General features: G+C 37.7%; 1 protein-coding gene across 5 annotated transcripts in view; it reads right to left on the reverse strand.

The window, feature by feature from the left end:
• Window positions 1–626: 626 nt before the first annotated feature.
• Window positions 627–22,311, reverse strand: part of mylka (myosin, light chain kinase a) — a 152,428-nt gene continuing 130,743 nt past the window's right edge. For 4 of the 5 annotated variants that reach the window (XM_056464687.1, XM_056464689.1, XM_056464691.1 and 1 more), the window contains 11 exons: window positions 18,558–18,863; window positions 17,576–17,611; window positions 13,595–13,685; window positions 12,509–12,712; window positions 10,751–10,968; window positions 9,391–9,514; window positions 8,324–8,476; window positions 6,733–6,856; window positions 6,544–6,634; window positions 2,891–3,016; window positions 627–1,373 (listed from right to left, as the gene is read on the reverse strand). In XM_056464687.1, the coding sequence (XP_056320662.1) occupies window positions 1,135–1,373; window positions 2,891–3,016; window positions 6,544–6,634; window positions 6,733–6,856; window positions 8,324–8,476; window positions 9,391–9,514; window positions 10,751–10,968; window positions 12,509–12,712; window positions 13,595–13,685; window positions 17,576–17,611; window positions 18,558–18,863 (1,712 nt within the window). In that variant the 3' untranslated portion in view covers window positions 627–1,134. The remainder of the gene's footprint in view (window positions 1,374–2,890; window positions 3,017–6,543; window positions 6,635–6,732; window positions 6,857–8,323; window positions 8,477–9,390; window positions 9,515–10,750; window positions 10,969–12,508; window positions 12,713–13,594; window positions 13,686–17,575; window positions 17,612–18,557; window positions 18,864–22,311) is intronic. The other variant, XM_056464688.1, reaches the window with a different exon arrangement.

Genomic DNA, 22,311 nt, shown 5'->3' on the forward strand with positions numbered 1-22,311 from the left:
TGTAAATACACACAAGTACTAGTAAAACAAGAACTTTAGCATTTGTAAAACACACAAGGAAGTCTAACAATCCATTCAAATATAATTTGCCGATGTGTTTTAATCATATCAGATACACATACTGAAAGTAACTATAAAATTGAATCTACTCCTCTCTAAGTTCACCAACCACTTGCATGTATTTGGGGAGTAATTGGTGAATTTACGTGTTGAATCCTGCGTGTTCTGCTTTTATGAAAGACGCATCGGCCGCAAGTACACATGGCGATGTCCATCTCACGTTATATGTGTAGTATCAACTTGCAATTTTGCAATTGTATTGTAGTATTTAAAAATATTTTCACACAGAGTAATGCTTAATTTAAATGTGTGTGGTTCTGTTTATTTATTGTTATTATTAATATTTTGTAACTATTTTAGAATTTTGGTTAAAAGATTATTAAATAAACTTTATTGCTAATAAATCATTAATCACTTTTGGGTGACCATACAGCTGCCCCCCCCCCCCCCCCCCCCCCCCCCCCCCCCCCCCCCCACTTTTAAAATGGCTGTTACGCCCCTGGGTATAACTGTCAATAAACAGACACTTTTAGTTCTCTTTGGGTGAGCACACACAAGCAAAAGACTATTTGTGATTAAAATTTATTCTTTAAGAAGTGAATAACATTTGTAGTGTTCTCATTACAACACAAACCGCACCGTCAAACATGTAAATATCAGAAAATATGGAAGAGATATAATCTACAGACTTTGGTAATAAAATGCTGCTACAGTGACGGAAGATGAAAAAGTGGAAAATATCTCCAAACCAAACACGCAACATGGGGTTTACAGTGTTCAATGAAGCAGTCCAAACAGACAGGAAGTGCAGGTAATTCAAACACACAATCTGAAGCGGGTCACACATGAATGAGTTGTGCCAAAACCTTCTTGTAGAGTAAAATGAGACAACGGAGGGTGAGTGACATTAAAGATGTGATCAATCGGACTTTGGCTGATGCATAAATACAAAAAGAATGAATCAGAAGTGCAATAAAAGAAGCTGATCTGAGGTCTTCATCATCCTCGTCATCATTTGGAAGTCCAGAAGAAGTGAAAATAAAAGCACCAAGTGAAAGAGAGAAACATGCCAGGCTACTCTTCCTCCTCCTCCTCTTCTTCTTCTCCCATCACCTCTACGATGAGTTCAGCGGTGCAGGTGGTCTCCCCGAGGCTGTTCATGGCCTTGCAGGTATATTTTGCGTCATCATCGCCGTTGACCTCAGAAATGACCAGACTACAGTTTCCGTCTTCATCATAATCTATCTGAAAATGACGCGTCTCTTTAATGGGCTGATCGTCCTTATACCACACCACCTCTGGGTCAGGATAACCTAACAGTAAACAATTACATGATGAATATCTGACATAAAAAAGCATGAATAGACTACCTATTATAAATTTAGGGGTCGGAATGTTCAATTCCCATAATTACAAACCAATAACTAAGATCTTTAGCTCAAACCACTGATGCTTAGCAATAATTAATTAACAACCCAATTACTGGTAGTGCTGTGTTTTTACCAGACCTCAAAAGTGTCCTATCACAGCATCATCAGAATACACTAGGGTTGTCAAAAGTATCGAGTTCAGTTCCAATCGGTACTGACTTTCCTGTTAACATTTGAGCGCTGATTGGCCATTGTGTTCACATTCTCAACGGAAATGACTGCGATTGGCTGTGAAGGTCATCAGTTCACCACTTTTCACCCCTGTTCAAGAGTGCAAACATAGATAAAAGGCCATGGAGCGTTTCAAATCCGCTTAAATGTTAGCAGGAAATTGACGTTTTTAAAATTCCAGTACCAATTGGTACAAAACTTGATATTTTTGACGATACTTTTGAATCAATACTTTTGCTAACATTAGACTACACCTTTATTTTTTGTAAATACACGCCCTCTAACAGTGGAAATTACATATTGTGGTTTTAAGTGACAGCAAAAACTTTTAAATTGCTACTAAAACACGTTTAAAATTCAAGCTCTTTGTAGAACTTCTTGCTAATTGAAGAATTATGGGGGGAAAAATATCAGTTTCATCAAAATATATATGTCACAAAACTTCTTCAACATCATTGATAATGGAAAAAGTCTCTTGAACTGCAAACCGCCTTATTAGAATGACTTCTGAAGGATAAATATTCAAACTGAGAATCAATGGTCATTTTAATAATATAATAACATTTTGCTTTACTGGTTGTGCGGGACCAATTAAATGCAGCCTTTTTCATCATAAGAACATCAAAAATCGTACTAAACCCAAATATTTGAATGGCTGAGTACGTAAAAGGACTCTGAATGTTTGGCATGCACCTTTTTCATCTTTTTTTTTTTTTTTTTTTTGGGTAAAAAAAAATATTTTGGTTTATTTAGAAAGGAAATACTTTATTTATTAGCCATATCAGTAATTTACCCATGAGGCACCTAGATGCCTACAAAAAAAAAAAAACACAAAAAATTTATTTGATGTTAGTTGACAACCTTGATGTCAAAACAACATCAAATTGACATCTAACATTGGCATGTAAAAAATAATGTTGTTATGCTTATTGACGCAGACGTTAAATGTCAATTTGAGGCGATTTTGACATCAAGATTTACATGTATTGTAGGGATAGAAAATCCAGTGTAATTTTGAAAGTTGGAATTGAAGCTTTCCAATGAATAAAATGTTTAATTTATTATGTGTTGTTATTTTGGTGGTCAAAGTGTATCAATGTTTGGATGACAATTGAACAACCAGGTTTTGACATCAAATTGATTTGTATTTTCGTTTTTTAATGTAATTTTTTTTTGGGGGGGGGGGGGGGGAGAAGATTCTAGATATCCATCAGTCATTTAATATTTACCTTCAATTTTGCAGTCAAATCGAGCAGCGCTCCCCTCCACCACCTCCACATCTTTGATAACAGAGCTGAACGTTGGCTTCATTAACGTTTTTTCCTCCAATTCAGCAGCAAACTGTTTATCATCTACTGTGAAAGACAAAACTCACATTAAAGACTTTACACGTTTTTTTATGAATTCACTAATAAAACAGAAAAACTTGTAAACCTTTATATTTCTTTCTTTTTGTAGACAGTTTCGCCTAATAATGCAAAGAACGCCATTCAAATAAAAATGTACTTTTAATTGTAATTCATATTATTTACAGTTCTGATCTTTTTTGACTTGCTTAAATAGAACTTAAAGACATCCTCATACTGTAAATAATTTCATTATTATTTCTGTTATATTTGAAATACCAGCCTGATCTCATGAGAAAACGTAAGTATTTTACGTTTTGTCAGTTTAGTGGCTAATTCGAGTTCATTCGTACGAAATTGTACGATTTTAAAAAGGAGGCGTGGCACCTAACCCCACCCCTAAACCCAACCGTCATTGGGGGATGAGCAAATCGTACTAAATCGTACAAATTGGATCGTACGAATTCATACTAATTAGCCACTAAGTCAAAAAGTTACGAATTGCCGTGAGATTGTGTCGGAAATACTGTTAAGGTGTATTGCAGGTAAATAAAATATACTTTATTAATTTTACTGTATATTTAGTAATTACTTTGAGCAAATATAAAAGTTTTGTAAAATTGTAAATTATACAATATAATACTATCCTATACACACACTCACACACTTCAGATTGTATCACTGTCTTCAGCATTTTTCACAGCACATTCTTTTAGGTTTTAAGACTCATTAGCTGATTATTTTGTTGTTTATTAAATGTTCCATAAATAATTCATTTTCTTTTCGGTTTAGGGCCCCCATTAATTCGGGGTCGCCACAGCGGAATGAACCGACAACTTATCCAGCATATATTTTACGCAGCGGATGCCCTTCCAGCTGCAAACAACCATGCACACTCATTTACAAATATACACTACGGTCAATTTAGCTAACCCAATTCACCTGTACCGCATGTCTTTGGACTTGGGGAAACCGGAGCACCTGGAGGAAACCCACGCGAACGCGGGAAGAACATCAAAACTCCACACAGAAATGCCAACTGACCCAGCTGAGGCTCAAACCACTGAACTTCTTGCTGTGAGGCAACATTACCACCTACTGCGCCACCGCATAGCCACCATAAATAATTTGTTATATAAATAACAATAATATGAATATTAAAGTTTTGTACAGTGGTCTGTGATTATAGTGGTGACTGACAGTTCGCTTCTTATGAGTCTATCAAAAAGACTTGCGTTGTCATAATTTAATCAATACATTGCTTTCATCACCATTCATTGCTTTATTAAGATTACATGGCATGTGACATGGTGATATAGAACTGTGTGTACTTTTTGACACATTTCAAGAGTTCACACTTAGCTGATGATTAATTATAAGCTGTAATAACCAATGAACAGCCAGTGATTGCTCTTGAGAGATAACCATTTACCAGGAGCATGTCTATAGTGCCGGTTTGGATTAGTCAATTAACTTATGTTGCATGTTTTTTGGATGGTGGGAGGAAACCGGGGAACCCGGGGGAAACCCACGTGAGCACGGGGAGAAAATGCAAACTCCGCACAGAAATGTCTGCTGGTTTGGTAAAGCCTAGAACCAGAGACATTCTTGCTGTGAGGCAACAGTGCTAAGCACTGGGCCACCGTGTCACCCATCTAGGAAGAAAGAGGAGTAGGGGTGGATGGGGGGATTCTTCAAAACGAAGATATCGGTGGTACGTAACCCAGGGTATTTGTAGTAGCTTAGGGGTCGTCTCATTGGTGCATTGAGAATTGGATAATGCGGATCCAGCCGCTAGCAATCATAAGCACGTGATCCTCTCGAAATGAGTTTATAACTAAACTTCACTTTAATGTTGGCATGAAAGGAAGCAAAGATTGTCCCTTTTCTCATATCATGAGGGAACATCCGATTGAAGTCTTAAAATAAGACAAAAATATAGGACGGTGCTTGATTTCATGCATTGGGAACCGATTGGTTTATTTGAAGGTGGGCATTGCTACCAAGATGGAGGAAGATTGAACAAAGCGAGACACGCACTGATAGCACCGACCTAAAGACAATCCATGTGACCAGAAGTGCAGAAAAGTCATTTGGAAGGTTGTGATTTGGGACTTGCGCATAGGAGCTGTGCATTGATGGATTTGCTCGTCTGTGTTTGGACTTTCAGCAGTAAAAATTAAACCACACTGAAATCAACTAATCTGGACTTCAACTCTGAAAACTGGTACTGACGCAATTTCAATTACAATTTACTTGAACTTCTATGTTAAGCTGCTTTGACAATCTATGTTGTAAAAGCGCTATAGAAATAAAGATTTAATTGATCATTTAAGACTAATCAAGTGCACGGGTACATCGTTCATAACAAGCACCACTATATACATATAAAAATAAGAGTAAATGAAGATTTCATGTTGAATTTTAAATAAGGGCTGAATGTTTTATTCACTAGCTAAGGCTCAATCCCATTTCTACTCCTTGGGCTAAATTCTGATACCTAATGATTTGACAGAATTGTCTTGTGACATGCAGTTCGTTTTTTTAGCATGTCTGGAATAACATTTTTGTCTTGTGAACCTTTATTTCGTTGCTTTCACACCTGTGGATCGATTCTTTTGTTCCGAAACAGGGATTCAAATTGTTACAATGTTGCACTTTGTTCTTTGTGCGGTTCGCTTTTACACGACAAAGTTTCTAAACGTACCAAAAGAGCTAAAACAAGTCACATGCGAGTAAACTGTCCTCACATTGGTCCCGCTCAGCTGTCATGCATCCATTTTTTAATTTATGATGAAGAGCAATAAGAAATAAGTGAATAGCTGCGCTTTAATTTTGAATGGTGACACCCACAGAGATCGTCACCAAATATAAATCAGAGGTAAGACTCTCACATACATAGCAGTTGACTTATGCATTCTAGGCTTTACATTAAATAAAGAAGTAACAGATAAACCAAAAATGCTGTTCGGTCAATTTTCCTAATGGATAAACAGCTCTCGTTAATAGTTAACATACTTTTGTATTTGACATAAAACACGCATTTACTGATAGGAATGACATCCCACCCTACTCGTCAATCTTTCTTTTTATTGCCATATATGCCTATTACATATCCATAATACACTGTGATATAGCCTGGTTCGGATCGTTTTGCTTTCTCACTACAAGTGATCTGCTCCAGAGTTACTTTCAATCGAGCCAAGACCACCTCATTCAGGCGATCTCAGACCGATTGTTTTGGCGTGGATCCGAGCGCGATTGCTGGACTCAGATATGCCAAACGAACAGCTCTAACTGGGGAAACGCGCCAGGTTCCGAAACAAAAGTCTTAGTGTGAAAGACTTTTACCCTCCTACATTTTTTTTATACCTGAGTTAACTGAGTTTCTTAGTAGAATATTTTTAGCCTTACCCCTTCGTACTCTGTTTCAAGGGCCAAGAGGAAGGTGTAGGGGTATACAATAGTATTGGGATTGAGCCCAAGTCAATATCAGTCTTGTATTTTAGGGTTTAGTTAGAAAAGAAAACCGATACCTTCTGTGGGGGAACTTTTTTTGGCATGAACACCTGCCATCAACGCCATGTTAGACAGTCGACCAATAGCTCGTACCGCATGCCCTGTTTTCTGGAAAAGAGAAAACATTCATTCGACAACTCTTTTGTTAAAGAAATACATGGTAAGTGCTACAATATATAATTATTTAGAATTTTTCAGATCCTCACCTGCCACTTTCTTCTCAGAATATACTTCTTCATCCTCTCTTTGGAAAGTTTCTTGGCCTCCATGTTGGTGGTGTCCTGTTTGAGCCATGGATGCTGGAAACACTGGTCACAGGTCAGACGAGCTCTGTAAAACAAACACGCACACTCCTATCTGTAACTGTGCTATAATGATGACATCAGGAAAGAAAGGAAGAAAGGGTATTGTAAAACCTCTGACAGAGAACTAAACTTTTCTGCTGTACCTCAGAGAGCACAGACGCATGATGCAAGATGAAGGAAATCTACTTAATCAGACATGTAACACCAGCGACTTCACTGGCTTCCTGTTAAATCACGTATTGATTTTAAGTCTCTGATTTTTACATACAAAGCACTGCATGGGCTAGCACCTGACTACATTTGAGACCTGGTAACTCTGGCCACTCCCACCCGCAGTCTTCGTTCAAGATCTGCAATCTTGCTGTATCAGCCACGCTGTAAACTAAAGACTATGGGTGGTCGTGCTTTTTCGTACAGTGCGCCTAAGTTATGGAATGGCCTAGCCACCAGCATCAGGAATGCTGTTTCTCTGGAATGTTTTAAGAAACGTCTTAAGACTCACTTTTTTACCATTGGTTTTAACTTAGATTGATTATTTTTGTTAATTTTATCATCCAATTGTATTGAATCGGTCATTTTATTGTGGTCTTTTTATTTTTTGACTGTTTTTATTGCTCTGCTCTGTTTGCCTTGTATCTCTGTTAGCGCTTTGGGACTGAGAAAAGCGCATTACAAATAAAATGTATTATTATGTAAATGACTCACAGAGTAAGGCGATAGTAGTAATCCAAAATTTAAAGATTAAAACTTTGACTGAGACAAATTAAGCATTTTTGTGTGTCTTGATTGATACAACCCACCAAACTTAAAAAAAAAACCCACCAAAAAAACAAAAAAAACATGATTTGTAACTTGGCATCACTTATTGTCAACACCATCAGACTAATTGTAACAGTCGGACACTGGATAACACAGTTGGGGATTCATGTGCAGTTTAATAAATAGGGACTGGTCAGGCAAGCAATGGTTAAATGGGTACAAATCATTTCATAGGGTAATCAAGAAGCGTAGTCAAAGTCATATCTGTTCAAGATCCCGAAGCGCAGGTGATTCGAAACACTCAGGTCACGTGACTAAGGTGATTCAAAATACTCAGGTCACGTGACTAAATGTTTCGAAACACTGGGTCATGAGACTAAAGCAGTTCAAAGCATCCTTCATTTCAGAAGCATTTCGAGACCTGGCGACTCTTAATAATGTTACTTTTTCATGACCAAAACAAGACATATTTATTCACAAAGTGTTCATTCAAACCAATGTTAAAACAAAACTTGGTATAACGGAGCATTTAATAAAAATAATCTATAGCTGCATCAATGGATTGTTGGACTTTGTTTTTTAGATAGAAGTATACCAACATATTGAAATGAAAGCCTCAGCAACTTCCGGCTCACGCAGACTTTAATTTTGAAATCTAACAGTGGTTATTGTTTAGTCACACCAATATTTTCAAGTATATTCTGAATAAAGTAGAGCAGAGATATGTGTTTACTTCATGTCTTTCTTCAGCAGATTGCTGATGAAGTCTTTGGCCTCCTCTGAGATCTCATCAAACGCCTCGTCTTCGAAGTCCCACGTCGCTGAGGTCACATTTGACAGCGTCTCGTTATCATTGTCCCCCATGAACGGAGACAAACCACTGACACTAGAGTAAAACATGAACCAAAGAAACAAGTCAACTTTCATAGAGGTGACAGAAAAGTGGGTGAAAATGGTAAATATAACATGATTATTTTATTCAGTTAATGAAAGGACTGTGTATGCTTGTGATAGTGTTGTTAACATTCAAGTGTTTTAAAGGCAGAGAGTGCAATTTTTTAGAACTTGGCATTCACAACAAAGTTTTATGAGGGCGTGACTGAGTGTGGAATCATGGGAGTTGTGGTCTACAGTGCATACTAAAAAACTGCTGCATTAATCATGTTGATGGATGAGCTAAAGTATTCAACACCTCTCATCATGGTAGTATGAAGCAGAATAAGACTGAAAGCTGTGGAAGTGAAACGAGAGAAACGCTAAGGCAATTGCTGATGAGAGACGAGCACAACGTAGCACAAAATCAGCAGAGCTTTTATTATGCCATAGTCCACCATTTACGGTTCTTCTTCTCATGATCACATGGAGAAGCAGCAGCACTGTTTCATCATACTAAATACAAGCTATTTCTAGCTATACTAGATACTTCCAAACAGGTGCGTTGAAGAAAGTTGGAGCTAAACTATGCAGGACACCGGCCCTCCAGGACCGAGTTTGGGCACCCCTGCCTTAGCACATAGCTAGTTTTGTTACTTTTGTTTTTGAATCTGCCACTATGCTGACACACAGGCATTTGTAGCTCGGCCCTCTTTTCTAAAAGCACAATATCATTCGAATTTAGAGCAACAGTCATACAATTAGAATCAAAGGCTAAAAAGCATAGATTAAAAAAGTTATAAAACATTTCTGAGGTATGGTATTTTAAGCTACAAATTCAGGGACATCAGTGATTTACTTTACATCTTGTGAAAAGGTGCATTTAGGATGATTTTGTTTGGTTGTTCTGTGTAAACATGTACTCACAGGATGTAGCAGATAACTCCTATACTCCACATGTCTGTTGCATAACTGATGGCCTCATAATTAATCACCTCTGGAGCCACAAACTCAGGGGTTCCAAACAGGACTTTCAGAGAGCCAGCATTCTCTACGGCCATCCCCAAAACACACACAAACAAATTCAAGATTCCTGAACAAATTCAGCAACATGTGATTTTTTTCCATAAGAAAATTACTTATTAAGGGATAGTTCACACATAATTGAAAATGTACTCACTGTTTACTCACCCTTAGTTGGTTCCAAATGAGTTTCTTCCTTCTGTTAAACACAAATATTTTAAAGAAAACTTTTAACGATTGACCTCCATAGTAGGAAAAACAAATACTATGGATGCCAATAGGCTTTCGGCTTTCTTCAAAATATCTTTGTGTTCAACAGAAAAAAGGAAAGTAAAATAGGTTTGGAACAAGTGAGTAAATGATGATATAATTTTCAGTTTTGGGTGAACTATCCCTTTAATCCGATTCGGACCAGTCTAAACCAACCCAGACTCATTCTGAAAACGTAGTCCCGAGGACGTTTCTGGAGACCACGAAATACGTCCCGGGATGTATGTATTTTTGCAGTTTTTGGTTTTCGCGAATCCGCGAGAGGCCGCCATTTTTGCTTCTCAGATGTCTCCCGCGAGTGCCGTTCACGCCTGCGCTGTTCTCGCGTAAACCCACCAGAGGCCGCTGTCGAACATACGTCTGTCTGTCCGTCTGGCTGAATGATTGACTGGGCGAAAGGCCAATCAGCCGGCCGACCCACCCTTCTCCTTCCCTGAACCCAACCAATTTTACCGATTGCCTTGCCCGCCCTAAACCCAACCAACAATTTACAAAAGCCGTCCAAAAAAAGGAAAGCCCTCGTCTGATTTTTTTACCACGTTTTTGGATTTTACCACATTCTCACCCTGTTATGAACTTCTTCACTTTATTTCTGTTTTAGTCTTACCTGATTTCTGGAACCGCTCTTCCCCAGACTCAAACCCAGTCGTCGTGGTCAGCTCCTCTCTGCGTCTCAAGTCCGCCGACGCACAGGACGAGCTAACCAGTCAAACTGGTTGCAGTGGGAAAGCCCTCCACACAAAGGTAAGTGGTCAGCCAGTAAGCGCTAAAAGGAACGGCGTCATACCACCCCGCAGCGTTCGCTTAAAAAATGTAATGCAGCCATACGTACCTCCGGCTACATAATTCGTAGTCTCCAGAAACGACCTCGGGACTACGTTTTCAGAATGAGCCTGGGTTGCTCTAAACACATACATTCTTACACTGTATAATTAGCTTGAGCTTCAGTAATAACAGTAATCATATTAATGCACTGCAAGCATTTCATACTGACCAAGTCTGCGTGCCAGTCCAAAGTCGATGAGTTTGATTTTGCTGCCCGTCTTATTAACACACATGATGTTCTCAGGTTTGAGGTCCAGGTGAACGATGCCTTTCTTATGGATAAAATTGACCCCATCCACAATCTGAAGCATATATTTGATCACCTCTCTCTCCGTCAGCTCAAAGTCCTCATCTATGATCCGGTCAAACAGTTCTCCTCCAGAGATCCTTCAGAACATAACGCATAAAAACAGACAGACGTGTCAATGTTTCTATCCCATATAAAATCTGAATAAACAAGCCTTCTGTGTTGGCGCAGTAGCCTAGTGGTTAGCAGGTTGACATATGGTGCAGAAGCACATCAGGGCATCCCGAGTTCGAATCCCGGCTTGAGGAAATTTCCCTACCCTAACCCCCTCTCTCTCTCCAACTTAGCTTCCTGTCTAAAAACTGTCCTATCTACTAAATTCCAAAAAAATAATAATAAGCCTTCCGTGACTGTATAGTTAAAGTTGTCCAAATTCCATTATTAGCAATGCATATTATAAATCAAACAATACATTTTGATAGATTTACAGAAATATGTTTTAAAAGCACATGACCTTTACTAATTATTTTTGTCATGAAATAAACACAACCCATGCTCCAGCTGTATGCTTGCAAGGTATTTTATTTTCGAGATCTGAGGAATACTATCTGCTGCTGCTTTCAGTATGGCAATAAATGTCACGTAAAGTTATATTCAAACTCATAGTCATAACATTTAACACTGAATAACGCACACAATCGGCATTGTTTTAGTAGTTTATGCTGTGGTGTTGCAGAAAAAACTTAAGTATACTAAAGTGTTTCCTGAGTAGAATCTTTGCGCAATGCCATTGAGGAAGGTTAGGAGAACAAAATCCACGGAAACATGGAAAAGATAGCGTTTTTACCTTTTCTTTTTTCAAAGTCAACGAATTAATCAATTAATGAAACAAGAGGAATCAGTCATCTGCACATCAATAACTGTCTGGTTTAGCTCAGCTACTAAATATGACCTCCAAAGACTACGTCGAATAGTTCGGACTGCTGAGCGAATCACTGGTACAACCCTTCCTACTCCCCAAGAACTGTACTTAGAGCGAGCAGGAGGGCTGCCAAAATCACTCTGGACCCCTCACACCCAGCACACTGCCTCTTTGAACTGTTACCTTCTGGTCGACGCTACAGAGCACTGCGCACCAGAACAGCCCGACACAGAAACAGTTTCTTCCCTCAGGCAATCCATCTCATGAACACTTGATGATAATAATTGTGGAACCAACATCACTACTTGCTACACACTTTTATACACATATACACTTATTTAACAACACACTTTACATGCTAATTTGCACATAACAGCTGCACATATAACGTTGTATATAGTAATAAACACATACATACACTTGTCAATTTTTATATTTGCACTCACTACTTCTATTTTTTTTTTAATATATTTATGATCTGTTTTTTGTCCTGTCTCTGTAATCCTGTTGCACTGTAGAAGCTCTGTCACGAAAACAAATTCCTCGTATGTGTGAACATACCTGGCAATAAAGCTCTTTCTGATTCTGATACAAACAATTTTGTATGACAAACAAACCTGACAAAGAAACAGTGTTATTTCTATTAAAACAAAAGGCCTTAATTGACAAAAACTGGAGTTTTTTCACTTGACTAGATAATTGTTAGTGACGCAAGTACAAATTGCAGATTATTACTCATGGAACAAATAAAAACTTACATTTCCAGCACCATTACGATGTCAGTCTTTCCCTCAAAAGCATCGATGCACTGCACCAGCTTTGGGTGATGCAAGTCGTTCATGATTGCAATTTCCTGTCTGACATTTTCTTTTTCTTTGGCAGAATATGCTTTTATGAATTTCCCAGCCCAAACCTTTTTAGTGGACTTCTCGATCAGTTTGAAAACGGTCCCAAATTTTCCTCTGAAAAAAAAAGTTGTAAGACCTTTAGGTCGAAAACATTTCGATTACTACACACAATACCCTACTTTTTTCTCATTTCTATTTGTTGCAGAACGTAGTCCTGGGGACGTTTCTGGAGACCGCGAAATACGTCCCGGGAGGTACGTATTTTTGCAGTTTTTGTTTTCGCGAGTCCGCGAGAGGCCGCTGTGCGCGCTTTTTCTCGCGCCGTTCTCCCGTAAACCCGCTAGAGGCCGCTGTCGAACGACCTTCCGCCTGTTTGCCTGGATGACAGAATGATTGACCGTGCAACCGGCCAATCGGCTGACCCACCCTCCTCCGTCCCTAAACCCAACCAACGACAATTCACAAAAGCCGTCCAGAAAAAGAAAAGCCCTCGTCTGATTTTTACCACGTTTTCGGATTTTGACCACATTCTCACCCTGTGACGAACTTGTTCGCTTCATTTTTTGGATTTTGTTTTTGTTTTCTTACATGATTTCTGGAACCGCTCTTCCCCGGACTCGAACCTGGTCGTCGTCGTGGTCAGCCCCTCTCTGCGCCTCGAGTCCGCTAGAGTACACGAAGAGCTAACCGGACAAACTGGTTGCAGCGGGAAAGCCCTCCACACGAAGGCGAGCGGCCGGCAAGCGGCGAAAGGAACGGCATCACACCGCCCCGCAGCGTTCGCTTAAAAAAATGAAATGCAGCCTGCGTACCCCCGGCTACGTATTTCGCGGTCTCCAGAAACGTCCCCGGGACTACGTTCTCAGAGTGAGCCTGGGTTGCTTTTTTTTTTGCTGTTTATTAGAATATTACAACAGGGAAGTAGAAGGACGTCACAACTTGTTGAAACTTTATGAAATGTTAATAGAAATTGATTGGCTTTATTGATATACTCACGTGCCCAGTCGGTCTTCTACATCATACAAATCTTTTACTTTTACGTCTGTTTTGATTGTCACATTTCTGTAGTCTGGTACCTTCTCTGACTCTGTGGTGAAAGAGAGGAAATGCATCAGTATCACTCCAGACTGTCCATCCTAGGCATTTAAAGAGATAGTTCACTCAAAACTGATAACTGTCTTAAATTACTCACTCTCCACTTGTTCCAAACCTATTTACTGTAGGTTGTTTTCTTCAGTTGAACACTAAAGAAAAAATACTGAAATATTGTTCACTGACTTCCAAACTATTTTTCCCCTACTGTGGAGGTCAGTGGCTGGTTTTTCCACCATTATTCAGGACATCTTGTTTGTGTTCAACAGAAGAAAGAATAAATGTTTACAACCACTTGAGTATGAGTAAATGATGAAGAAACCTTCATTTTTGGATGAACTCTCCTTTAAGTCAGTTAAGCTCAGTAATGACTAGAAAGAAAAACACAGAAAACTGGTATGTACTCATATACTGCAAGTCATTTTAGGGTCATATACATAACCCTGGACCACAAAAGTTGAAAATGAGATCACATGATCCAACATCCAATATTTGAAACAATCTAAATACTTAGTAAATCGCCTTCTCGTGAACAGATATTACAAACCAAAATTTAATTTAACTCAAGAAATTAACAAAGTGTCTTTATGGAACATAATATTTCCTTAATCTTCGAATGATTTAAAAATCTATAAATCTGACCCACACAATTTATTTTTGGCTATTGACAAAAGTCTGCTGCTGCAACATACTGTAAACACAGAGCTTAATCTAAGAATGTTTGGTAACACTAGTTTAAGTACAAATTCTCAGTAGAAACTGTTGGTTTATTACCTGCTTATTATTAAGATATTAACAGTTTATTAGCACTTCTAGTCCAATATTAGCATCTCTTGTCCCACTCAATACCTAAACCCAACTACTACATTATTAACTATTAATAAGCAGCTAATTAGAAATTGGAATTCAATTGACCATAGTTAATGGTTTGTTATTAATATCCAGAATTGTACCTCAAAAATAAAGTGCAACCAATTTTTATTTTTAAGAATGATGCGTTTTTCATTTTCCAAAATGACACCAGAATCTTGACAGTTTAAATCTGCATTATGAGGAAGTTTCTACTAAACATACTTTGGTATTGTGACATATATCGGACTGAAAGAATACTTGATAAACAGTTGCGTCATGTCTCACTTGCTAAAATAAAAAAAATAGTTTGAGAGGACTATCAGAAAGAATGTCACTCTAGAGTAAAAGCATGTTTTCATATTTTGACATTTTTCCCCCAATATCATGATATTCTTGTGTACTGCATTTGTCGTTTCTCTAAAAACAAGTGTTTTTTGTTTCGAAAAAATTAAATAGAAAGAATCTGAAATGATCTCCAACCCAGAAGTATGATTTTGACAGTGAAATACCGGTAACACTTTATAATAACTACACACTATGAATCATTTACTAAGCATTAGCATCTAGTGAATTCATTATTTGTTAAGCATTAAGTCTACATTAATAAACGTTAGTAAGCAGTTTATAACTGCAGCTACAAATGCTGTATTCTTGACTTATAAGCACCTATATAATGTGCTTAATAATTGTATTTTCATACTTTGTTAATGATTTATTTTTCATTACTAAATTAAGTATCGCATTATTTACAAACCATTTGTATTTAAGAGTAGTTGAGGGTTTTTAGGAACATTCAGAATGAGTTAATAAAGGATTAATAAACTATTGAAATCAACATTTATATGTTATTATTCAGGCATATACTAATAGTTAACTAATATGATAATAAATGCTTCATTAACTCAACTTCATGCAATTTTGTGACCTAATCTAAAGTGAGGACTATTTACGTTTATAAATCCCTTATAAATGACAAATAAAGGCTCAGAATCAAGTGAACAATACTCTTTGCAATCTTTTCTAAAAAATAAAATGACTGTAAAGTTTAAACATTGCTGAATAACAGGAGTGTCAAAATACGACATAAAACTGGATAAAACAACAACAACAATATAATAATTTAACAATATAATAATATGCTATGTTTAAACTCTACAGTTATTTTATTTTAGATTAGGTTGCAAAGATTTATTTTTCATTTGAAGGACAGTTTTATTAGTCTATCTTTAAATGAAAAGGAATGAATAATGTCATTTTTCCTGTTTAGAATTTAACTGAGCCTTTATTTGTCATTTATAAGGGATTTATAAAGCATAAATAGTCCTCACTTTAGATTAGGTCTCAAAACTAGATGAAGTTGAGTTAATAAAGCATTTATTAACATACATAGTAACCCTTAATATATGCCTGAATAATAAGACATATAAACGTTGATTTCAATAGTTTATTAATCATTTATTAACTCATTCTGAATGTTCCTAAAAACCCTCAACTACTTTTAAATATAAATGGTTTGTAAATAATGCAATACTTAATTTAGTAATGAAAAATAAATCACTAACAAAGTATGAAAGTACAAGTATTAAGCACATTATAAATATGTTTGTAAGTCAAGAATACAGCATTTGTAGCTGTAGTTATAAGCTGCTTACTAACGCTTATTAATGTAGAGTTAATGCTTAACAAATAATGAATTAACTATTTGCTAATGCTTAATAATTGATTTATAGTGTGTAGTTATTATAAAGTGTTACCGAAATACCCTGTACGTGTAAGTTATTAACACTTGGTCTATGATTTTTTCGGATAATCCAACAATAAAAAACTGTAAATAACCCTCAATGCAGAAATTTCACTATACCCAGGGCCGGATTAACATAAGGATTAGAAGAAGAGGCTCTTGACTGGCTGAAAAATATATTTGCGCTATGATGCGGAAGATGCTTCTTTGCGTTGTGCTCTTGCATTCCAAAATGTGAAGTATTCCTTTTGGCTTGCTGGTGTTTGACAAAAAGTGACGCCGCTAAACTATGGCTCGGAGTGGTCATAGCCCTGTTTTATTTCCCATAAGGGTTACCAGATGTCCCTTTTTTTTCTCAGGAAAGTCCATTTTTACCCAGGAAAGTCCCTTTATCCCAGGACAGTTCCTTATTTCAGCTATACTGCGAGAATGGTCCAGTCAAAGGTAGGCTAACCAAGTGCATTGCAGAACAAAAAATAAAATACAAACAGTATCCATTAATAACTTGTAGTAAGAGAAGCCAAGATCATGTTGTAGAATGGACTCTGAAGCGATGTCTCGGCCATGCGCCGGAGCAATCTTTCCCTCAAATAATATAATCAAGCCAGTGTGCGACCAAATCAAATAGCCTACACAAAGTTATCAAAATGTGCATCGTTGCAGAGTATCTATCACAAGAAAATACATGGTTTAAGTCTAATTGAAACAGCTACTGTACTTTGCTGTGAAAAATCTAAGCTGTTTCATCAGACAATATATCTGAGGTGAAAAAAGATGCTAACCTTCTGTAATTGATTGACTCACAGGACCAAAATTTTGTAAAATTAGTACCAATGATTTTAAGGATTTCTGCTCAGTAAAAGTAAACTTTTTAAAGGTAACCTTATTTAAAGTATTTATTGTAAAGCTCTCATTTAGGAAGTATTGCAAATGTTTGGTTTTTTGTGGCAGCCTGTTTTGAAAATTTGAAGTTCATGTTATATGATTAATTTAATTCACCTAATTTAGTAAAATAGAAATAAATATATATATATATGATCAAATATAAATAGTGGAAAATTAGATGATAATATTAATTAGCAAATGAATAATAATAATAGCAAAAAAGCTACTTTTGTGAAGCGATAAAATAAATGGGGCCTTTGGGTTTGCTATAGCCCCATGCGTTCTTAATCCGGCCCTGACTATACCCCACCTAAGGCAAGCGTTTTCAGAAATAGCTGTGTAAGATAACTAAGTAAACTGTGAGATTTATTTAGAATTTAATAATGAAACACAAATTGATGACATACCATCATCTGAGGGCTCGACTTCATCCTCCTTATTTTCTAAAAAATGAACACACTGTTATTGCAACATAATATAAACATTAAGTTAACATGGTAATCAGTGTTGGGCGTAATTAGTTACAAAGATACTGTAATGAAAGGTTTTAAAAGGAATAATAATAAGGAATTAAAAACACAAAAATGATAATTTGTGTCATTTACTCATCCTTTAATTGTTTGAAACCTTTACGAGTTTCTTTCTTCTGTTGAAAACAAAAGAAGATATTTTGAAAAATGTTGGAAACCTGTAACCATTGACTTCTACGGTATTTGTTTTTCCTACTATGGAAGTCAATGGTGACAGGTTTTCAGCTTTCATCAAATGATCTTTGGTGTTCAACAGAAGAAACTTGTGAAGGTTTAAATTATTTTTCAAGTAAAAGTAAGGTATGACTGATAACTTTTAGGTAATTTAATTGCAGTTGTAAATTACTTGCTTTAAATACTGTACATATATTCAACAGTGTTAATATATCAATTTAGACTAACAGAATAATAGTATTTTTGTAATTCAGAAATTTTGCTAAGTGACAATTTCCTTCGCCTTATCAAGGGTTGCCACATTTTGCAGAATAATTCAATTTAAATTAGTTTTTTTAATTAGAATAGCACATTTTTCAAATCATTCTATTTGTTACCTAAAGATTGTATTGTTTGGTATTAAAATAAATATTTTTTAATAAAAGATAAAATGCCCTGTTTGAATCAAACTGAGTCAGGTTTCTTGGGATTTTAAGTAGTATCGAGTGAAGTAATTAAATTCCTTTCTGAGTAACTAAATATATCTTCAGACACAGTATTTACAAAAGTAACTGATATACAATTTTAATAATGTAATAAGTAATCAGTAATTATGTACGTTTTTGAAGTAACTTGCCCAACACTGATGGTAATATATGCTTTATGACTACTGCAATGCTGTAAATGTCCACTAGGTGGCACTCACCCCCCTCTGCCTCCAGCCCCACCTGCACGGGCTCAGACTCGGCACTGGGCTCCCCGACGCCATAAATATTTACAGCTCTCACTCGAAACTTGTACTGTCTGTCTGGAAGAAGGTCCTGCACGTTATAAGATGTGCTGTTACAGGATGCCACATCTGTCCACTTCATGTCCAGTGAGTTCCAAGCCTCCAGGTTGTAGGATTGGACAGCGCTGCCACCGTCGTATGTCGGCCCATACCAGGACAGTGTGAGGCTGGACTTACGGATATCTGAGGCTGCTGGGACACGGGCAGGGGGGTCAGGCTTATCTACAAAACAAACAAACCAATATTAAGATGGATTGAGAGAGACAGATGTCTTGACTAAATCAAATCGACTCCAAGTGCTGTACTTGACATTTCAGCTTCTGTAAGTATATAGTGATTTAACACTCCCCTGTTGGGTCAAAAATGACCCGTGCACCATTTTAACAGCTGAGTTTTATCTTGAAATTTGGTGACTTTTTCTAAAATTACCCCGACATTAGAAAAAAAAGAAATACACAAAAGCTGTACACATTTAAGGTACGATTGTCCTTCAAAGGAATTTTGGCTCATTCTGAAAACGTAGTCCTGCGGATGTTTCTAGAGACCGCGAATTATGTAGCCGGAGGTACGTGTGGCTGCATTTCATTTTTTAAGCGAACGCTGCAGGGCGGTATAACGACGTTCCTTTTAGTGCTTGCCGGCTGCCCGCTTACCTTCGTGTGGAGGACTTTCCCGCCACAACCAGTTTGTCCAGTTAGCTCGTCCTGTATGTCGGCGGACTTGAGACGCAGAGAGGAGCTGACCACGACGACCGTGTTCGAGTCCGTGGAAGAGCGGTTCCAGAAATCAGGTAAGACCAAAACAGAATCCAAGAAATAAAGCGAAGAGGTTCATAACAGGGTGAGAGTGTGGTAAAATCCGAAAATGTGGTAAGAAAAAAAATCAAACGAGGGCTTTTCTTTTTCTGGACGGCTTTTGTAAATCGTTAGTTGGGTTTAGGGCGGGCGGGTCAATCGGTAAAATTGGTTGGGTTCAGGGAAGGAGGAGGGTGGGTCAGCCGGCCGATTAGCCGGTCGCCCAGTCAATCATTCAGCCAGTCATACAGACAGACAGACAGACAGACAGACGTTCGTTCGACAGCGGCCTCTGGTGGGTTTACGCGAGAACAGCGCGGGCGCAAATGGCACTCACGAGAGACGTCTGAGGATCAAAAAAGCGCACACAGCGGCCTCTCACAGGTTCACGAAAACCAAAAACTGCAAAAATACGTACCTCCCGGGACGTATTTCACGGTCTCCAGAAACGTCCTCGGGACTACGTTTTCAGAATGAGCCTGGGTTGGAATTTTGACCAGCCAGCTATAAAACCATTTTGACACCACAAAAACTACTGGGACACACATGCACATTCAAACCTCCCAAACAAAGACACAATAAGAATCTGCTGCTTTAACCATCATAAATACTGTCTTGCTAAAAACGTTTTACACTTTTGCAGGAACCTTTACTTACTCCAACGGCCGTTTATATCGAAGTTGATATTTAGCCGCACTATGTTAGTGTTTCGTAACATCTAATTTTTAGAAGGTGGGTCATTAGCCCAACACTCAACCCCCAATCTGGAGGACCTGGACAAACACAAACACACTACGGACAATATAGCTTACTCAATTCACCTATAGTGCATGTGTTTGGACTGTGGGGGAAACCGAAGCACCCAGAGGAAACCCACGAGATTGTGCAAACTCTACACAGAAATGCCAACTGACCCAGTCGGAGCTCAAACCAATGAACTTCTTGCAGTGAGGTGACATCGCTACTCACTGCACCACCGTACCCCCCTTGCAGAAACCTTTAGCATTATAAAATAAACTCTTTACTTTAGTGAAAATGAAAGTTGCCTAATAATTAAACACTGATGAAAAACTCCACACTGATGAGGGAAGACATTCACAGAGTTTGTGATGAAGATTAAGTTGTTTCTTCATGCAAAATACATCTGAGGATCGAAATATATTTGTATTGGGCCCCTGGCTAATTCCCTAATTAAACGGCTTTCCAATAATCCTCCCTTAAAAGTTTTGAGTGGGATTAGGTAAATTTGTAAGATTTTCAAGGAATAACATAACTCATACCTTTACCCAAGGTACCTCTTGATGCATCTTTGCCAAAGTCAAATGTCCCCTCCAGAAGCAAAATTAATAAAAGTATATTTTATAAAACAGAAACCCAGTGAAAAAGATGATAAAACCAATACAAGAAATAACACAAATCCAAAACCTTTATTTTCATTGAGCAAAGGGGCCAACTGACTCAGTATATACACAAGTCTAGATGTAGGACAATTTTCAGTTTTTGGGGGGCTTGCATTTTTATACACAGGTATCAAGTGAGAGGTGCCAAGCACATTTTTATCAACTCAAATTAAATCTTGTTAGATACCAGACACGAACTTCTACAGTAAATAAATTACTTTAGAGAACAAGCATACATTTATCTACTAACCACATCTGTCGCTGCTCACTAAGCTATACTGCAATAGTTATAAACTGCCTTAAGCTTCACACTTTAAATGACTAACATTTTGACCGTGTGAGAACTTCTGCTTTTGCTATCACAATAGACGCGTGAGTTTCACTTGTGAACATGCCTAATCTGTAGCTCTTTTTGTGGTTTGGCCTGATAATTTATAGACATCTCTGCTAGTCTCCGAAACTCAGCTTCTCATTGAACTTAGCTAGCTGGTCTTGTAGATAGGGGTTTTGTTGAAGCATCTGAATTTTCAGTTTCCGCTCTGGTGTTTAGCTTCCGATTTTGTAACAGCAGCGAACTATCTCCTTAGATAAACCTCAGCTGTATTTTTCATTTCCTTTGCTTAGACTTTTTCTCGTCTAGAGCTATTTTTTGAGTCAAAATAGATATGTCAGAATATTGTGGAGGTGTTTTGTAAATATTAAACTAATCTCCACTACCAATCTTCACAATGCTTTTTAATTCCATTATGGGATCTTTATCTTTTCTCAGACAACTTATGATGTTCAAATTAAATGAAAGATTTAAAAAACTGAAAAGATGTCACTGCGTAAAATATCTGGCTGAATAGCTCACCCAAAGGAATTTTGGGGGGAGTTTGTTTTGACTCCTAAACACATTCGAGCTAGCATTGGTCCATTGTGTTTGCACAATCTTTGATTGTGTTCTGAAACTCCGCCTTCTTTGATGTGTTATCCGCTTGTTAAGTGATGAAGTGTTGGTGACGTATGTAATACTGTTTCCGGGTCCAAGCCGCCACTCATTTGAATTGAGAAAATATTCGTTTATGATCACTTTTTATTCATATCACACATTAAAGTGAACTTTATATAAAGTCACTGTGTACCCTGCTGAAAAATCCAGTTTAAACCAGCCTAGGCTGGTTGGCTGGTTTTAGCTGGTTGACCAGCTTGGTTTTAGAGGGGTTTTGGCCATTTCCAGGCTGGTTACCAGCCATTTCCAGCCTGGTCTTAGCTGGTCAGGCTGAAAAATGACCAGCTAAATCCAGCTAAAACCAGCTTGACCAGCCTGGTTTAGGATGGACATCGCTGGTTTTGGCTGGGCTCTCACCCTGGCTAGGTGGTCAAGCTGGTTTTAGCTGGTCATTTTCCAGCCTGACCAGCTAAGACCAGGCTGGAAATGGCTGGAAACCAGCCTGGAAATGGCCAAAACCCCTCTAAAACCAGGCTGGTCAACCA

The sequence above is a fragment of the Danio aesculapii genome, chromosome 9 (genome assembly GCF_903798145.1).
Source record: "Danio aesculapii chromosome 9, fDanAes4.1, whole genome shotgun sequence".
NCBI lineage: Eukaryota > Metazoa > Chordata > Actinopteri > Cypriniformes > Danionidae > Danio > Danio aesculapii.